General features: G+C 32.2%; 1 protein-coding gene across 1 annotated transcript; it reads right to left on the reverse strand.

Annotated features, from left to right (window-relative positions):
- Positions 1 to 4,166: 4,166 nt before the first annotated feature.
- LOC111886038 (UDP-D-apiose/UDP-D-xylose synthase 2) lies at positions 4,167 to 6,779 on the reverse strand. Its single transcript, XM_023882280.3, has 9 exons — positions 6,291 to 6,779; positions 5,864 to 5,956; positions 5,615 to 5,722; positions 5,408 to 5,522; positions 5,180 to 5,313; positions 4,987 to 5,088; positions 4,816 to 4,908; positions 4,592 to 4,727; positions 4,167 to 4,504 (listed from the first exon to the last, which is right to left on the reverse strand). Exons 1-9 carry the CDS (start codon positions 6,567 to 6,569, stop codon positions 4,392 to 4,394), a joined length of 1,173 nt encoding a protein of 390 aa, XP_023738048.2. The 5' UTR covers positions 6,570 to 6,779; the 3' UTR covers positions 4,167 to 4,391.
- Positions 6,780 to 19,715: the final 12,936 nt, after the last annotated feature.

Here is a 19,715-nt window from a genome sequence, read left to right on the forward strand (position 1 = left end):
TTCATTTTGGGTTGGCCGCATGACAAAATTAACAATGAGAAATTGGAGAAAATAAGTTGTTAGTTTATTAAGTAATTAATAAATTAATTGGAAATTATTTTGGTAATTAATTAAATAATTTTAATTGATTAAAAGGGTAGAATATTCATAAAATCCTTGAGATTAAAAAGGAATATTCTAGAACCTTGCAGAACGAATGATAGGGACGATTGTATCCTAAAGGATTAGGATAAGGCGGCTTTTTGAAAAGGATGAGAATTATCCTTAGGAATTTGACTGTCTAAAGGATTTACATGGATAAATACCATGCCTGGGATCAAATCCAAGGGATTCCTAAGACTCTAATTTCGTTCTCCATTCTCTATTTCTTCTCCATAAGTTGAAATTTATATCCCCTCTCGTGGGATATAGAAATTTCGATTTAACCCTTACTAGGGTTTTCCGTGTTTGCTTCTTGGAGTCTTGGGTCTGACTACATTAATGGGATTCTACTTTGGGTCATTCATCCATTGCAAAGGTTGTCCATCACAATGTCTCAATCAAGAGGTTTGTAATTTATTCGTCTTTTAGATTGATTTTAATGTACGTTGTTAAAACTAGTAAAACCTAGATCTTAGGTTGCATGTACACTTAGGTAGTTTTTGTATGTTTCTACTGCCATGATTAAGTGTATCGATGTTATAAAAACCCAACAGTGGTATCAAAACCAATAAGTTTTAGTTTTTGGCACTGCTTTGTAAAATCAAAGAAAATTGAAATAAATCTGTTATGTCGCAGGGCGCGACACACCTTCTCGTTTTTCATAATTCTGGAAATTTTCAATTTTTCAAAAATTTGTGGTTTAACCGCTTGATTAAAATATTATTTTAATTGTTTAAATCTTAATATTCAAATAAGGAGATTGGTTTAGAATATTATTTAATTAGAGTTTAAATTTGAATATTATTTAAACTTGAATTAAAAAATGAATATTTATCTTGAATTAAAATTTGAATATTTATCTTTAAATATTATTTAATAAGAGAATTAAATTAGAATATTTAAAGATATGCATAAATTTAAAATGTTTAAAATTAGTATATGGTAAGATTAATATATATATATATATATATATATATATATATATATATATATATATATATATATATATATATATATATCTTACAAACATGTGCCCTGACATGTTTAGCAGAAATGTTATCATCGAACCATGACTAGGCTCGCCCAATCTATGATTTGAGAGAGGTTAAGGAGATTTCTTCGATTCTGAATGAAGTCGGTTTTTAAAATCCGCTAGGCTTACCACCCTCAAGGCCTCTACGCCTCTTTGCATTTTGAGATTGGAGTTACCAAAAAAGTTTGATTAGATAAGTGTTTGAAAGATAAAAGTATTAACTAAAGTAATAAAAAAAATTCATATTTTATATAAAGAAAACATGAGTTGCGTGTTACCCATGAAAACTTACATTTCATTTTTACTCTGATGATGGAGCGTGTGTGGGTAACCATCATATTATTGTGAGAATATAAGTTAGAAATAATATGACTCTCGTGAAATTATTTTTTTGAAGGTGCGTGTATGGTTAACCGGCAATCAATGCAAGAATAATTTTATATCGAGGTACATGCAGTTTCGCATGGTGGATTCACCATCTATTCAATGATCCACAACATCCCCATCTTTGAATTGAGATGAACACAATCCGAGATTAACAAGTCATTGAATTTTCAATGAATCTCAAAAGACCCAGGAGTTTCAAAAGAGATTGAAACTGGAAAAATGCATTGCTTATCTAATTAACTTATTTGTGTGTTTACGACATCCCTTTACACACTACAAAGCCAGGTATGAATCTTAACCTTCGAAAATAATTAATTATGGTTAAAAATTATTTTAAGGATTAATAAATTAAACACGAATGAAATTTGTATTGAGTGACGTCTATATGATAATCCACTAAAATCTAGTACTATAAAACGTCAAAAAGGATTAGCTTAATGAATTATTAACCGTAGTTTGGGAATTAGTCTCATAGACGAATAGTAAGATCATGAATTTGATAAAACTCTTCCTAATTTTTCCTCATACCATTACATTCCAAAACTATATGAATAGTCTTCAAACATATTTTAAAAGTGAACTGAAATTTCATTTAGTTAGAAGTTGATTATGGTCGATTAGCTAGCATATACATATAATCAATTCATTTCGATTTTGATATGAATAACTTGGAAATGTCCACAAAGGAGTTGCATCTCATGTTGAGGCCCTTTGGGACTAACATGGCTATTCATAGAAACTCCAACTTCAAAAATGTTGTTACATTCGTTATCATGAACAGAAATCCTAACCCAACGGGCCTAATTATCGCCCCTTGGAACCACACCAACGTAGTAACCCCCGAACCCTCGTCTTCCTAAGGTTACATTAGTTTAGATGAGACTAAGTGTGCACTTCATACCTCTAAGGCCATACTAAAATTTTGTATTTAATGAAAAATATGGTTATAATATAAATAATACATATTTTGGCGTAACAATATGGTTAAAATGTATATAAAAAAAGAACTAGCATTTATAAAAAATGTGGTTTTTAAATGTAAAATTGTGTTTATATTGTTTCAGATGTAGAACAAATTATATTGTTTCAAATGAAAAATACTCAACATTGAACGGAATTGAAAGAATGATGTTTGCTTTAAAAAAATTGGAATGTCAAATTGAAAATAAAATAAAATAAAATAAAGTTTGGTATTTTTTATGTCATTTTTTCAATTTTAACACAACATCATGGCAAGTTAGCACCACATAATCAAATAGTATCATGTAAGTATGTCACTTCACCAAAGAATGAGACATCAGCATGTAACTAAATTTATAGTTAAGTGGTTAACATTGCAAAAATTAAAAAACTTGGCGACTAACTGTAACAAAAAATAACAGTGTCAAAATCTATTTTTTGTAAAAACATAATGATTTTAGTGTATTTTATCTAAAGTGTATGTAAGATGTTTATTTATCTTTGTCTATTGATTATATTCTGATACCCTAGTATGTCTCGCATACTTTGAACTTTAAAATGTTAAGCACTTGATCGGTTATGACATTTATCCATAACTTGTTTTCTTAAATTGAATTTTGGCTTTACAATAAACTTTTATTTTAGAAGATTGTTTCAAATAACTCATACAAAGGATGTTTCGTTTGGTTATAGCTAACGTGGTCAACAATTAATCCATAGGGTGATAGATTTTGTTACCTCGAGTATAAGGATCCTCTCATGTTGGAGAATAATATTCATGATTAATTATCTCTGTCGGTATCCACACATATCTCGAAAGACTATTGCTACCCAACCAACTGACCAAAATTGATCTTTCTTTTGACTTGCTTGAACCCATTGTTCCTCAAGGGAGAAAGAAGGAAAGACGTTGATTTCTAGGGTATGGAGGAGAGGTTACTATGATTTTTTTATAGAACAACTTACACATATATCACTACTCTAATCATAAATCTACGATTGCATCATAAAGTGGACTTGAATATCCAACCTTTGGCTATTGGGCACTTATTCATCAACTCTTGATATTGTTAGGCCTATAGCCCTTTGGTAGCTTATTAGCAATGTATGCTTATTATGTTTCTTCTTATACATATACTAGTTGGTGGGTTTTTTTTTATCATGACTACTTAACTTATCTCTTGCAAATATATTATCTATTTTCATTCCATTTAAATGGTTTTTTGTGTGTTACTCCATAAATACAGTAAATTTTTTGTTTCTTCACATTCGATCCAACAAACATGACATACACATCATGGTGTACCTCATGATGCAACCTCGAGTGTGGTGTTTGTCACGCCTCATGTCGCATATGGTATTTGTCAGGAAGACAAGAAGTTAGACGCAATTGATGACGACTTCCGTTAACTCAACATGTTAAGTGGGAATCCTGATTTTGGAGCATAACTGGTCATTGGGTTCAATTTCTTTTTAGGTAAACTTTTTCATCTCAGATGTAAATATCCATAGGAATTAAAGTTAGGTTTGGAGATGTGTTTGGTTGTTTTGATTCAAATGTTCATGCCTAATAGCTGTTAAGACATGCAAGTAATAAACGGGTTACATTAAATTGGTAAATGACATCTAATAATGAGTTGGAATGTAGAGTGTAAAGTAATATATTATGTGACAATAAATTAATAAATTATGACATGGTCCAAGACCTAAATACGACATTTAATGGAATACCGAAAGACAACAAACTAAAAGAAAAGCAAAAGTAGCAAAAGCAAAACCCAAATTTTTTTTTGGTGGTGGCAATTCACAGCACATAAAAACATTATACAGAGAAAAGTTGAGTTTTAAAAGCACACATCACTAACTGTCTTTAACTAGCTACTGCTTTTGCAACGGATTGCTTCACTGCTTCCGCATATGTCCTGTGTTGATAGGTAAGTGTCGATTCCAGCAAATCCCAAAGTGATGTCTTCGGATCCCAACCTATCAATTAATTAAATAAATAAATATATTAGATTACCAAAAATAACAGGTAACTGGTAGCCGGTAGCTGATAACTGATAAAAATACCTAATTGTTTGTTAATAATGGTCATGTCTGGAATTCTCTTGTCACTATCATCATAACCTTCACCATAAAACTCTTTGGAGCTCACATCAACAGTAGGAGTCTCTATTGAATCTTCACCACTTACTTTTGAATACACCTGCCATATGCAATAAAATGGAATGTTAGGACTTAGGACTTAGGACAGGACCAAACTTTTACTTTCCCAAAATACCCTTTTCACTAACCTTGGTCATCATTTCAGCTAGCTGCCTCACTGTAACTTCATTATTGGGGTTTCCAACATTGAAGATATGACCATTAGCTCTAGCAGGATTCTCCTGTGAAGAAAATAGTCAAGAATGAGATTCATCTTTGATTGAAATTAAGAGTGTTGTAATAACTAATAAGTAACATACAATCATCAAAAGAACAGCTTCAATGGCATCCTTGATATAGACAAAGGTCCTTTGAGATTCACCACCATCAACTAGCTTCAAAGGCTCACGTCTGAGAAGATTCTGTGAAACAAAAGAATCCATTTTTTAAGTCCAGATAACGATTAAATTGAGTAATTAAATAGATAAAATTCAGTGATATGGTGAAACATACATTGCTAAAGCAAGCAAGAACCCTGGGAACACCTTCACTGGGACCATCAATCCCTGGAATGAAATCCATCCTAGGGCCGATCCAGTTGAAAGGTCTAACAATGGTGAATTCAAGGCCATTTTCAGCACCCTCAGCTGCAAAGAAAGCCAAAGTCATGAGAGGAGAATTCCATGGTGATTGGTGAATTCAATCATTTAATGAGAGATGAGAAAAAGAATGTGTTTATACCATAGATTAGCCTCTCGATCAATTGTTTTGCGCATGCATAAGACCACCTTTGTTTCTCAATTGGGCCAAAAATGCAAGGGGATGTATCTTCTTTAAGGATATAGTAAGCAGGATCCTGTAAATTGTTATGATCAAAGAAAAAAAAGGAGTTAATAAGTAAGTATTGATTAAATAATGCAGATACCTACTTTAAATCTGAATTCTTACCTGTCGCAAGGGGCTATCTTGGGGAAGATAGCTACCAATGGTTTTCCCGTATACTTCACAAGTGGAGAAGTGAATGAGCCGCTTGTTATTCTCTGAACAGTACTTAACCTAAAAGATGAAGATAAGATTGACGATTTATAAATCATAGAATTGGTTGAAATTATCGAGCATCAGAAACAGTAGAAGAGTTTATAATATAGAAGAAATGAAAAATATGTCGAATCAACGATACAGAAACGTGAATCATACCACAGGGAGAGCGTCGATGAAATTACTGTAGATCGTATCAAGAGGACGCGTATTGTAGTCCGCCGGTGTGCAGATCGCGGCTAGATTTACTGTCTACATCAACAAAAATAAAATAAAATGAAATCAATCATTCGGACGAATACGTGTTATTGAATACTATCTCCGCAAAGTACTAGCAGCCATCAACATGTTCTAATGGATTCTTTCAGTACTTTACGCTTCAAGCATGGAACACGCACAATATCTTTGACCAGATTCTAGAGGTATTCAAGTAACAGCTTAACGAAATTCACATCCTAAATTCCTCACTCTTACATTGAAGAAGATGAAAATGCAGATCCAAGAGGATTAATAACACAAAATAAAATCAAGGATTGAAAACAAAAAATAAATTAAACAAATCTAGAAATGCAATTGAAGGTTTTACCAGATCGGAGCACTTGATAAGACCTTCGAGGCGCGAATCATTCTTAATGTTGAGGCGGTGGAACTGGATGCGACCAGCCCAAGGAAGGGAATCCGGCCCCTCGAGAAGGTGTTTGATTTTGTCATTGTAAACGTCCACCGCCAAGACAGTGTGCGGCGTCTCCGTCAACAATTTCTCGCACAAGTGTGAGCCAATGAATCCACCGGCACCAATCATGCATATTGTGAACGGATTTATCGTATTTCCGTCCAGATCTACCCTCGCCGACGATGCCGCCATGCTAAATCTCCGGGGATGAGTAGCTTTCTGCTAGATTTTCTCTCGATGGACTGGATATGATCGGATATGGCGTCGTCGGTGATGGAGGAAGGTATTTAAAGCAGTGAGAAAAAAGAGGGAGAAAGGTTTACGCAGGGTGTGTGGGCCACATTGCTATTAATTGTGGTTAATTCGACATTTGTGATCCGTGTTCTCGCGCGTATACAAACAAAATGCTACTCTCGAGTCTCGATTTGGTGATGCCGCGTAGATTTTAACAATTGTCGGTGCGATATTGCCTGAAGTAAAACGTTTTGTTATTACAGAAATTGAAACCTTTTTTTTTTATAACATTGTAAAAATCAGAAAAATGATTATAATAGATATAATTTCTTCATCCCATCATCTATGAAAATAAAAGTGACTTATAATTTTTTTCTTTTGTAGATTTTTGCACGTCATTGTTTGCAAAAACGGCAAAATTTAGGTGGTATGTGAAAGAAAAAAAAATTTAAATTAATAAAAAAAAATTATGGTCAATATTTACGAAAATCTGGGTGTTCTTTGATTTTTTTATTTATTTTCTTTTTGTTTGTTGTTATTGTGTTCGGAAGAACCCACGTTGTTTGATGATTGTTATAAAATGTGTATAGGAAGTTATAAAGTTTTTTTTTCATAACTTTTATTGAATATTTTACTTTTAAGCTAAAAAGTATGACTTTCTCGCATTAAAATTAAAATTTTAATATGTTCATTATCATAGATAGACCTTTTTATAAATTTCATAATAAAAAATCAATTAAAACGGAGTTTGTATGTAAAGATTATGAAACCTTAAAGTTAGAAATTTTTTATATTTTTCACAGAATAGCTTATTTTGAAGTTAAAAAAACATGATCTCCAAATTAATATTTGAAATGTAATCTGTCAATGGAATTTCATGTTAAAAAAAACATAATAAATTTTCTTTTAGCTCAAATGGAATTCATATGAAAAAACAATAAATGTTTGAATTGGAAACAAGTTTGAGATTTCCGCATTCATGTCAATTATGTTTATTTTGGTCCTTTTTTATTTCTTTTGTTATTTTGTGGAAAAATTTTAGAAAAATTGGTAATCTGGTATTTTCTCTTGTCATTATTTGTACAAATATAAATGAATTTCAATATTATTATTTATTAACTTAATTATATTTTTAAATGCAAAACTAATTTTGTTTACAAATAGTTATCTGATTAAGGGTGATTTTGTTGATTCACATGATATTTGGAACTGATAGTTTTTTTGTAACGGCAAATTATATTAAGAAAATCAACAAAAAAAAATCCAACAAAAGCTTTTGAAATTTATAAAATGACATAAACCCAAAAAAAATACTAAAATTTATAATTTCTAAAAGCTTTTGAAACTACTTAAAAAATGTTTGTGATTGTTTATTTAAAAGTTCTTTAAAAACTCTTAGTATTTTTTGTTTAAAATAAAAAAAAATTAAAATGTTTGGGATTGTTTATCTAAAATAAGTCATGATTATTTTCATAAAACTGTTTATTATTTTGTCTAGTGTAAAATGGAGCTTTAGAAAGTACCAAAACATAATAAATAATAAGTTTATTTTTTAATGTTTGATAAATTCTGTATCTACGTGTACAATGACCGAAAATAATATCTTATATATTTTGTTTATTTAAATTAAGAATAAAAGTGTAATTTCATTTTTATCCTTAATGACTTAAAACAAAACAACTTATCAAAAATGATTTATTACACATATCATACCGGAATAAACACAATTTATGTTTTCAATCCAACAACTTAAATATGCTTACCACAGACCGGAATGAGCTAAAAAAAACTTTAAATAAACAATCTCAAATACCCTTTTAAGTCTTAAGTGTGTATACCGAGCAAAGTTGTTATTTTTTTAGTTTTTGTTTATCTATAATGTTTTTAAATACTCCTTGCCAAAAATACATTTATATTCATATGTAATTTACTGTTTGTATTTTTTTTATTTAAAATTGTATTCTATATATTATTGTTCTTTTGTTTTGGTAAGTGGTGTTTTTGTATGAGATGAAAATGATTAGAATACTTTAAAAACAAAAATAATATAAATAACTATTTAATCAGTATTAAGCTTACGTGTGGTTAGATAAAGTCTGTTTCAAGTAACTATATTCTTACAATAGAAAACGAAATCACAAACAAATTTCCTACACACAACAATCTTGATGCTTAAACTTCAAGTTACAAGTGTAACATATTCAAACACCTTGTAAAACACTAATATAGATCATCTTAATTGTTAAAATCAAAATATCTACTTTTGTCGTTTATTGTTAAAATTCATCAATTTCATTTTTCAACTGTGACTAAAAAAATAAAAAAACTAAAAATAAACAAAACAAATCTTATTTCGATTGAATTGGAATATATGGTGTTTGTCTCTTATTTAATCTCTCTGTCTTTGCATCATGCATCATGTTTTGGTTTGTTTTTTTGAGCTTATCTCTTTGCTACTTGCTGCGTGCCAGTCTAAATAATATATTTCTTTTAACATTCAAGTTTTTTTTTATTAAATTGGATTTAAAATATTTTATGTTTATGTATTCGAATATATATTAAAATGAAGATTTTGGAAGTGTTTATTGGAAGCAGTGGGAGAAAAGCATATGAGCTGTCTGTGTTTCACACCCACGTAGTCACGTGGATAGCCATCGCTATCTTCCTTTGATATTTTGACCCGCTAGCACATTAACAGCTATCCTTTTCACGCGCTATGATTCTTGATTACGTATAACAAACTTCCATTAATATAAACTTCGATGTGAAGGTGATAGCATACTTCATTGTAATCACTTAATCGATCGGTATAGTAATTAACTTATTTTATTATTATATTATATGTATGTTACATATAATGCTAACTTTCATATCATTATACCAATTGAGTTATTAAAGTAACAATTCTATTTCCATTGGTTTACTAATGTAACTTTTGTTAAATAATAAGTAGGGTTGAGCAAAATACCCGGTTTTTCTTTTGTTTTTATTCGTTTTGGGAACCGAATACCCATTCAAGTTGTAAATGGATATATAGTCAACTAAATTTGTAGGATTATAAAAAAAGAAAGCACTTAATGTCTTAGGCAAGACACAAAGAACCATATTTGTAGTAGTAATTTTCAAAATTTGAGGAGCTCATACCCATATATATTCTCAATAAAATGGATAAGAGCATCCAAGTGACAATTTTTGAAAAGTTCGGGAGATAATTATTGATCATTTTTGTTACAAATTTTATAAGACTATATTCAGAAGATTCTAAAATATTCAAGATATATTTGTGTTTTAACTTGATCTATTTTAGAGATTGTCTCACACTCTAAAAAACTTATATACCTTTTGGGATCTCTAAGGTTGGTTGGTGTAGCCAACACACCACACCACCTCATCAGCATCATCACGAGAGTGGGGATGTGGTCACATGAAAAGAAGAGAAGAACAATGAACAAAGAAGGTGGGAGAAATAAATAAGAAAAAGAAAGAAGGAAGTCGTAGTCAGGAGTGATAAGGTCACTAGACACCATGCCACCTCAACATCACGTCTAAGGGGAATAGTGTTCATGTCATGATGGTACTCCACCTAAGCATCATTAGGATCCATGGTGACCATATACTTGTGACTCATACGTTTTTTAACATTATTTAGAGGGCTCTAGAGTCTAGATAACACCACAAAGGCTCTAGTCCTTAACCCAACACAAGGCCTTGGCCCTTCAATTTTATACTAGTTTTGATATAAAAAATAATATAAAATTATACAGTAAAAAAGATTATCTAGCCTGACTCAAAGATTTTAACGTATTTTATAGGTATTTAATATAATCATCGTGTATGTTGTATATGTGCATCCATAAATAGATATGTAAGACGTTTGTGATTTTCATATACTTAGGTGTCTTCAGCAAAACTAATTGGAAGCTGATAGCAGAAAGCTGGTAGATGTATTTGGTAACTGGAGCTGATAGCAGAAAGTTGGTAGATGTATTTGGTAACTGAAAGTTGAAAGCTGTAACTTTTATTTGTATACGAGTATTCTACAAAAATAGTTGGAAACTTTTAAAAGATGTAAATTTATATAAAATGTCTTATTAAATACATGTCATTAATTTTAATTAATTAAGTCTATTTGCACAATCATAAAATTGTTTTTTGAAAAACGTATTTGAAATAGTTTTTTCATTTGAAACTCCTACTATAGAACAAAGTTTTTTTACTAGCTTTTTTTATAAATTTCTTCTTAAAAGTTACAAACTAAAAGCTTCCAAGAAATATATACCAAACACACTTAAACTTCTTATGACATCCATAAATTATAGATAAAGTTCTAGATGTCCATGAGTTATCGTGAAGAGAGCTAATACTATTCAGTTATATACAGTCGTATACACCAATATTAGGTGGTGCACCATCTTGACTAATGAGTTTCTCTTTTAACTTAGTTAATGCAATAATTTAAGTGTTGTGTTATTCTACATAAAATTAAGACGAGTTAAATGATAAAACAATCTATTTATGAACGAATCAATTAGAATATCTTTTATATTGAATGGTTATTGGTTAATATCGTCAAACCAACATTTTAGTTTTTTTTTAAAGGCAAAAAGACAATATTATTAGATAAGACTAGCCATGGACTACCCGATAGCAAGAATACAAGTACAGATGTGAATTAATCAAAATCCGAAACACGACAAATTACAAATAGCATACATGTGAGATACTCCAAATAGTCCAAATAATGTTTGTCCTCAAATTTATCCAAATGTATAGCATCGCTATAATCTGATCCATAATTTCTAAGGGCAATGTCTCAGTTTATTGAAAATTACCTCATTACATGCTCTCAAATGTTCCATATAGTCGGCATGATTGTTGAAAGTAAAAATCTGATCCTTTTTTGAATTGTTGAAATTGTTTGCCAAGAAAAAGACAAACCTTATGTGTAAGATATTTGTGATTGATCATCCACACTAGTTTTGTATACATCTATATACATTATTTATCATCGGACACTCCAAAAATAAATGATTTATTGAATCTACCCCAACTTGACAGAATATACAAATGGGATTGATAGAAGATACTGCTTTTATTAGGTTGCCCGAAGTGGATGTGTAAACGGAGAGCGCGATGGGTCTGATGTGTGCGAACACCATCCCCCACCGGGCGTCGTGCATGTCAATGTGAAGCTTTGTAGTTTCGACTACACTGCACCACTTCTCCTCACTCCCCCCCCCCCCCCCCTCTCTCTCTCTCTCTCTCTCTCTCTTCCCCTCTCTTCTTCCGTGCGTTAAAACCACTCTGGTGGTGATTTGGTGGAGAAGCATGGTTAACGTGGCAATGAGGTGGAAGGTGGCCACGTTGGACCACTCCCCCTCCCATTCCGAACAGTCTTATAAGATTAGCTGCAGAAAGGATTATGTTTTGTCATAGTCTCCAACATATAACATGTTTTGGTTGATTTGAATTAATTTTTTTTCCACATACCATTTTATGAATTTGTCAAATGTTATTTTGTGGTTGATTTGAATTAATTTTTTTTCCACATTTAATTTTTTGAACTTTTATATTTTATTAAATTTCACATAATATTTTAATATAATAATTACAATAAATATAGTAATAAATGGATATTAATTTCACTAATAAATTTGCCTTTTAATTTCAAAATTCCCAAAATTAAAATTTATTAGTTTCTTTTCATTATTTAAATTATTTGTTTAAATTTTAAAAATAAAAAACATTTCCATTATAATAAATCATTATCTTTTTTTATTTTCTTATAAATTCAAAATTTTCAAATATTTTGACTTTTATATTTAACTTTTTTTAAAATTAACTCATATAATACATGAGTCTCAGAACTAGTATATATATATATATATATATATATATATATATATATATATATATATATATATATATATATATATATATATATATATATATATATATATATATATATGATGGTTAATTAACTCTACTAAAAATTACAGATTAATGCCGATTTTTTATCTCGCTCGCTATACACCTCCAAAATTAAAATCATTGTAAGAATATAAATTTATTATTTTTGTACAAGTTTATTTATTTCATCATTTAAAAAAAGGCATAAATAGAATATGTATATATGTTAAGAGGAAAGATGAAGGCAGGTGGTATAAGAATAATAATACAAGTGGTTCATGTGGAGACTGAAAGTTCTATTATTCGATGCACATGTTTTGGGTAAGATGTTGTACTGTGCTACTTTTTGTTATGTCAATCTTTACATAAAAATGTCTTTTCTTTATTTCAATTTAAAAAAAAAAAAAAAAAAAAAAAAATACCCTCTTTTATGAAATCATACAATAGTAGTCCAATATAGTTGATTTTTATATATTGCACATGTTTTGGGTAAGATGTTGTATAGTGCTACATTTTGTTATGTCAATCTTTACATAAAAATGTCTTTTCTTTATTTCAATTAAAAAAAAAAAAACTCTTTTATGAAATCATACAATAGTATTCCAATATAGTTGATTTTTATATATTTTTACTAGGGTTGTTTACTATTCGGATAAAACCGAAATATCCAATTGGACAATTTGGATTGGACTATTTGGTTCGTATATTCGGATTTTTGAATTGGTTTTCAACAAAACCGAAATATTATTTTGGATTTTGGATTGGTTTTTGTTTACAAATTAAGAACCGAATAGTCCAAAAAAACCGAATAAACATTTATTATTTATCTATTTATAATATATATTTATAATTATTTATTAATTTTGTATTTTATTTTTTCAAATATGTTCAAAACATTTCACCCGATAAAAAAACATTAATATGTATTTTCTCTTGAAAGTTTTGTATCTATAAAATATTTTACTATAATATATTTTCTTATTAGTTGTTTATAAATTTCAAATCACAATTAAATTATTTGTTTTTGCTTCTTGTGTAAAGTTGGGTAATATTATAATTATATGTCGTTTTAAAATGTTTCGGTTTTTTAAAACTGAATTATAAAAACCGATCCAACCGAATTGTACTTGGATCAGATCGGATCGGATTTGAATTTAGTTTGGACAATTCGGATCCACGTTTTGAAAACCGAAATCAATTTGGATTTACTTGATTGCATCGGATCAAATCGATCCATCCAAACGAACACCCCTAATTTTTACTTTGAGTTGGAAGATAAACAAACAACAAGTTGTGTTGTTAATCATTTATGAATAGCAAAACTAATTATTTTAAAAACAGCAATCATATATCTAGGATTCATAACATTACTATGTATAATGCATTGGAGTCTATTAAGGAGCTTCACAACATCTAGCATAAGGAAACCAAACGTATCAAGCGTGAATTGTAAAACACATGTTGATTTTTCGTGCATTGTTTCTCATTCTTTGTCACTTTATATGATGCAACTTTTAAAGTAGTTTGCCTCGTTGTGAAACCCCCACCCCTCAAACTCACAAGAAATGAAATATTCGTTAGATCCACACATGCGTGTTTCCCCAATTCCCTTCTAACCTAACCAAAAAACAAAATATGTGTCGGTCAAAGTGTTGACATTTCTTCCAACAAGTCGGTCAAGATATTCACAAGTGCCTATTTCTTGCTATTGGTGGAAACCCTATGTACCTTAAATGCGTAAAAAAAACGTCATTAACCATATCGTATTGGCACTTGATGTTGGAAATAGGTATCAAATGCTATCACTACTAAATTGGTATACATTTGAGAATAATAACAAAATCCTTTTTGAGTTGCTATCAAGAGCTAAAATAGATAGAAAATGATTTAAGAGAGTGAGATAAATAGTTTGTTAATTTATTATAGCTTGATAAATTAATTAGAAACTAGCTAAAATTAATTTAGAAATAATTTGAATTGATTGGAATTAATTAAAAGTGCAAAGAGTGAATGTTAATTGTTCAAAAGTTGAGCAAGATGAACATTTTGGAATACCCAAAAAGGGTGGACAGTTTTGGGAGGCCTAAAAGGAAATAAAATATGAAAAAATTTGATTTCTTATATTTCGAATATTAAATAAATGGATTCGCAAATAAAATTTGTCATCTTTGAAGCTTAGAACCATCTATGCATGAGTTATGGTCATTATTATGAAAGTAGAATGTTATAAATCAAAGTTGGGATCTTTTGGGGCATGCAAAGTCACAAAGTCAGTGACTTTATGGTTCTAGATACTCTTTGGGACTCAGATCTGTGTTTTGGACCGTTAGACTTAAGCATTAAGAGCTTAATGGAAGAAATGAAAGTATGAAGGAGTACGTTGGGCGTACACGCCATGCAGTGAGTATGCTTAGCGTACAGCTGAGTACGCGTTGCATACTCAGTCAATTTGGGCTTCGCATCTTTTGGGCCTTGGTTGGGCCACTTCTTTGAACCTTGTTGCTTTGGGCCATCTGAAATCAAGTTTTTGCGCTAAGGAAAATTATTAGGCTTTAGGGTAAGGCCCATATGGGGGTTGGGCCCAATTTGGAAAATTGGGCCATAAGTGGGCCTTAGTGGATCGATTAGTTTTGGGCCTTTTGGTTTATAGATTTGGGCCTCATTTTGATGTAAGTTAGGCTAGGGGTAAAATAGTCATTTTACCCCAAGTATGGATTGTTGGCTATAGATTGGAACCCAAGTGTTAATTGGATGTTATTTTGTACTGATAGCTCGGGGAGTCATCAGGGCAGCAACTAGGGATGTCTTTCAGTAAGATTCTGCATTCGACGTGAGTTTCCTCACTGGGTTTATTGGGTCTAAGGCACTAATGTCGACCCTTATTGATTATGCTAGGATGTTAGGAGTCTGCATGACCCTTTCATGTGTTATGTGTTGCTATGTATATCGGGTGGGGCTCGATGCCGGGCGAGGCCCGATGACTAGAACATATGCTAATGTTTATGATCATTATATGTGTTAGCATGACTATGTGATATAAATTGTATATGTGTAGTGGGGCGAGGCCTGAAAATAACAGATTTGTAAACCGAGTGGGACCGATGTCGGGCGGGGGCACGTATGTGATTTATTATGTATAGTATGGGGTTGTTTGGGGAACTCACTAAGATTTGTGCTTATGGTTTTCAATTTATGTTTCAGGTACATCCAGTTGCAAGGGGAAGAGCTAAAGGTGACTACATTGCACACAACACATGGATTCCGCAATTGATATTTCACTATGATTTTATGATATTTGATACACTTGTTTTATTTGGGATGTATGGAGAAGGTTGGAATACTATTTTAGTTAAATTAAAAATGAAATTTTTGGATCATGTTTTTGGGATGTTTCAAGTTGGTATCAAAGCCTTGGTTTGAGGGATTTCAACACACTCTGGTGTATCTAAACTCAAACCGAGGATTTGGTAAAGCTTTTCAAAAGAAACATATTTTCAGAAAAAAAAAGATTTTTCTAGAATAAGAAAGGGTGTGGTGCATGCAATCATCCGGGCACAAGTAAGTTTTCCCAAATTATCCATACATATTATTTGATATGCTTTGATCCATGAATCTGTAAACCGCATGCTAGTTGGGGCTAAGGATCTGCTCAGTTTTGGCATGATAGAATTTTAGGAGAGATGACTTTATATGCATGTTATATGAGCTTGTAGACTTGCATGATAGTATTGATCAGTCAGTGATATGATTACCTGATTAGGTTATGCTTGGTTCTGATACTTGATGCTCAAATGTTGTTTGCTTTGTGATTTTAGGAGTTCTAACTAGCTTCAGCTAACTAGTAAACGAATATGCTAAGTTACATATTATGAGAACTAAATAATTTTAGAGGGTTAGGTTTTAACTTTATTGTGCAACTCCTATTTGAGTCCAGTCGTTGTAGTGTGAGACCTCTCATTCGAAGAATTATCTAGTTTTAGTGATATGTAATGGTATTCATGAACTAGTTAGAGGAAGTTGGTGAGAGTTTCTGTAACGCCTGTGTTTCCGGGTTTGCCATTTTTAGCAATGTAATAGTCTAGGTTAACCTTTGTAACCCGTTTTGAAATAATAAGATTGTATTATTTAAATATTGTGTGTTTTGTGCTTAATTGCTTAATTATGTGGTTTGATTAATTAAGAATAAAAATAAACGTCAAAATTTAAGTGTAAAATAAACTTAATATCTTTGAATAATGTTGTATTAGTTGAAACGAGGTTTCCGAATATATATAGAACGCCCAAATCTGACTTCGTATGAGGAAGTTATGATTTATCGAAGTTTCGGCTTAGCGGTGAGCAGCCTGTTTTACTCGATTTGAGATCGAGGGGTTTTTAGCCGAAGCAATCTAAATGAGAATCGAAGATCTCATTGTTGGTATCGAAGCGATAAAAAGTTAGGCGAGAACGGACGTCAAACGAAGAAGTTATGAATTTATAACGAAGTTTTTCTGTCGCGGCCTATTAAAAATAAATAATAAAAATAAATTCGAAATTAGCCGACGGAGTCTAAACGAAAGTTGTAGAGCATAGTCTCACCTTCGCGTGGATATAAAGAACGTCGAAAACGGAGTTCGTATGAAGAAGATATGAATTTCCGAACTTTATTAATTATTTTGTATTTAAATTTAAATGGAAATTCGGAGGCATTATCCGAAGGCGAGTCACCGGTCTGATCCGACATACGCCCCGCGTACTCCGAAGAGTGTCGACATTTCGGATGACGCATGCAGTGACGATTTCGGAAGCAGTACGCGCTGCGTACTGCAGTACGCCCCGCGTACTCCGAGGCTCCAGCCTCCTATAAATTGGAACCGAAGGCAGCCGACCCAATTGCCAATTTCTTCTCTTCTCTCTCCCGTTTTGCATCGTTTTGCGTGCCAGAAATATCCCGAAGCCCCGGTATTATTCTCAAGTCCCGAGGCAAGTCCCGAGATCCCGAAGATCCCGAGAAGTGTGGTTCCCGAGCCGAAGCTCTGCCCGCGAGAAGTTCGATTTTTGAAGAGATCTTCCAGATCTGCTGAGGATTACTACTCCTGCAAGTCGTAGTGTTGTCCGATCATCTTCTGATCAAGTGAGTGTATACTACCTTTCATAAACACGATAATAATATAAGTTTGGTTCGAGTATATTAAGTATATTGTTGTTTATAAGTGTGAGTGTGTAGTTACCTTCTTCCAAATACAATAATATGAAGTATTTTAAATAAAATACGTGTTATGTGTATATATTTGGTTGTGTTATGTGTGAATGTGTATTCACTCTCTTCTATCTCATAGATATGATTTATTCTCTATGAGATATGTGTTATGTGTGTGTGCCTCATCTGTTATGTGGATTATGTGTTGATTAAAGCATGCTATACAGGTTTTCAAAGCATGCTATACAGGTTTTCAAAACTATGTATAAAAATGTATATTTTATCTACTAATATGTTGGGTAGAACATGGGTAGATAGTTGGTGTGTAATAAACAGATGAGAGGTCTCGTTGTTGTTTGATTTAGTCATCTAGCGGAGTTTAGATGACGACCACTGGCTATTCTAGACAGTCTTGTGGAAACATTAGCAGGTTCGCCACCTGTAGGTATTAATGAACTCGGGTGTTCATTTTCTGTACTCCATCCCCCTCATGGTTGCCTTATTTGACTTATATTGCTGAGGTACCCCCGAAGCATGTGTTGTCGCCCCGATGAAATATTCTTAGACTAGGTCCCTTGTGTTAGCTGTTTTAGGGACATAAAGTGAGAATAAAGGGAATGGATAATTGGGTTATTGTTGGTTGGTGAAAATTAAATATGATTATTTATTGTGGGTTGAAAACCCTATATGCTCACCAGGCTCCCAAGCCTGACCCACTCAGTTTTAAATTGTATTACAGGAAGTGGCGCGAGGGCATGAGATGGATGAACCATCAGTTGTTTTGATTGCAAGTCTGTATATGTTTATATTTGTTGAATGACTTGTAATGAATTCGTTTATGCTTATTGGTCTGTATCGGAACATGACACCCCGAGTTTTGATTATAATGAAAATACATTTCTTTTATGAAATGCTTTGGTAAATATTGTTTTATCATGTTTTGTTTTTGGGAACAAATTCCGCAACTCTTTCAAATCAAAAGGATTTACTCTGAAAATATTTTAAAAACATAAATGAAAATCGGTCTTTTCTGGCCGAGATTTTGGGGATGTCACAGTTGGTATCAGAGCATTAGTTTAAGCGAACTAGGAATTTGTAGGATTTCTAGACTTAAACTTAGAATGCTAAGTGAAGTTTTGAGATGTGTGTCTGTTGTGTTTTAGACACGAGCACTGGTTTATTTTAGGAAAGTTGCCTAAAATGCTTTATGTGCTAAATGTTATATGTTGCCATATATGATATTATTTGTTTGGATCTATGGTCTGTTGCCGACCGGATCTAGAAACCTTATGTGTGTAGGATTCTAAGCGTATGTCTACGGTATTAGAACTAGCATGTAAACGTTTCGGAGTGATAAGAATGATTTGATTATCTACCATGATTGAGAATCTAATTTCACCTTATTCGGTGTGTAGATCAAAATGGTGAGAACAAGAAGTGGAGTTGGAAATGCTGACGAAAACAGGAATCAACCACCAGTGATTGAACAAGTACCTGTCGTAGCAGCAGCACCTGAGCCAATAACCATGGCTGGTGTGTAAATGATGATTCAGACGATGTTGGATCGTCAGATGGATGAAACTAGACGGTTGCTTCAACAGAATCGTGAAGAACTGTCAATTTGTGTGGAGGAGCCTGAATTAAATGAAGGGCACTCGGAAGGAGGAAACTTCAGTGGGTCTATTGGTCAAGCCAACCCACCGATAGTTAGGCAAGTTAACCATGATGGAAGGAATGATGGAATAGGATGCAAGTACAAGGACTTTCTAACTTGCAAACCATCGACCTTCAATGGAAAGGAGGATCCAATTGGGGTTATGGATTAGATCTCCGAAATGGAGTTAGCCTTTATGACATGTGGCTGTAGAGGCAAGTTGCAGACTATCTATGCCGTGCGACAATTCCGAGGTGGAGCCGTTCGTTGGTGGAACACTCTAGGGAAGACGTTGAGCCCTAATGAGCCACTGCAATTGTCATGGGCATAGTTCTTGGTGCAGTTCAAGCGCAAGTTCTGC

This window comes from Lactuca sativa, chromosome 1 (genome assembly GCF_002870075.4).
Source record: "Lactuca sativa cultivar Salinas chromosome 1, Lsat_Salinas_v11, whole genome shotgun sequence".
Taxonomy (NCBI): domain Eukaryota; kingdom Viridiplantae; phylum Streptophyta; class Magnoliopsida; order Asterales; family Asteraceae; genus Lactuca; species Lactuca sativa.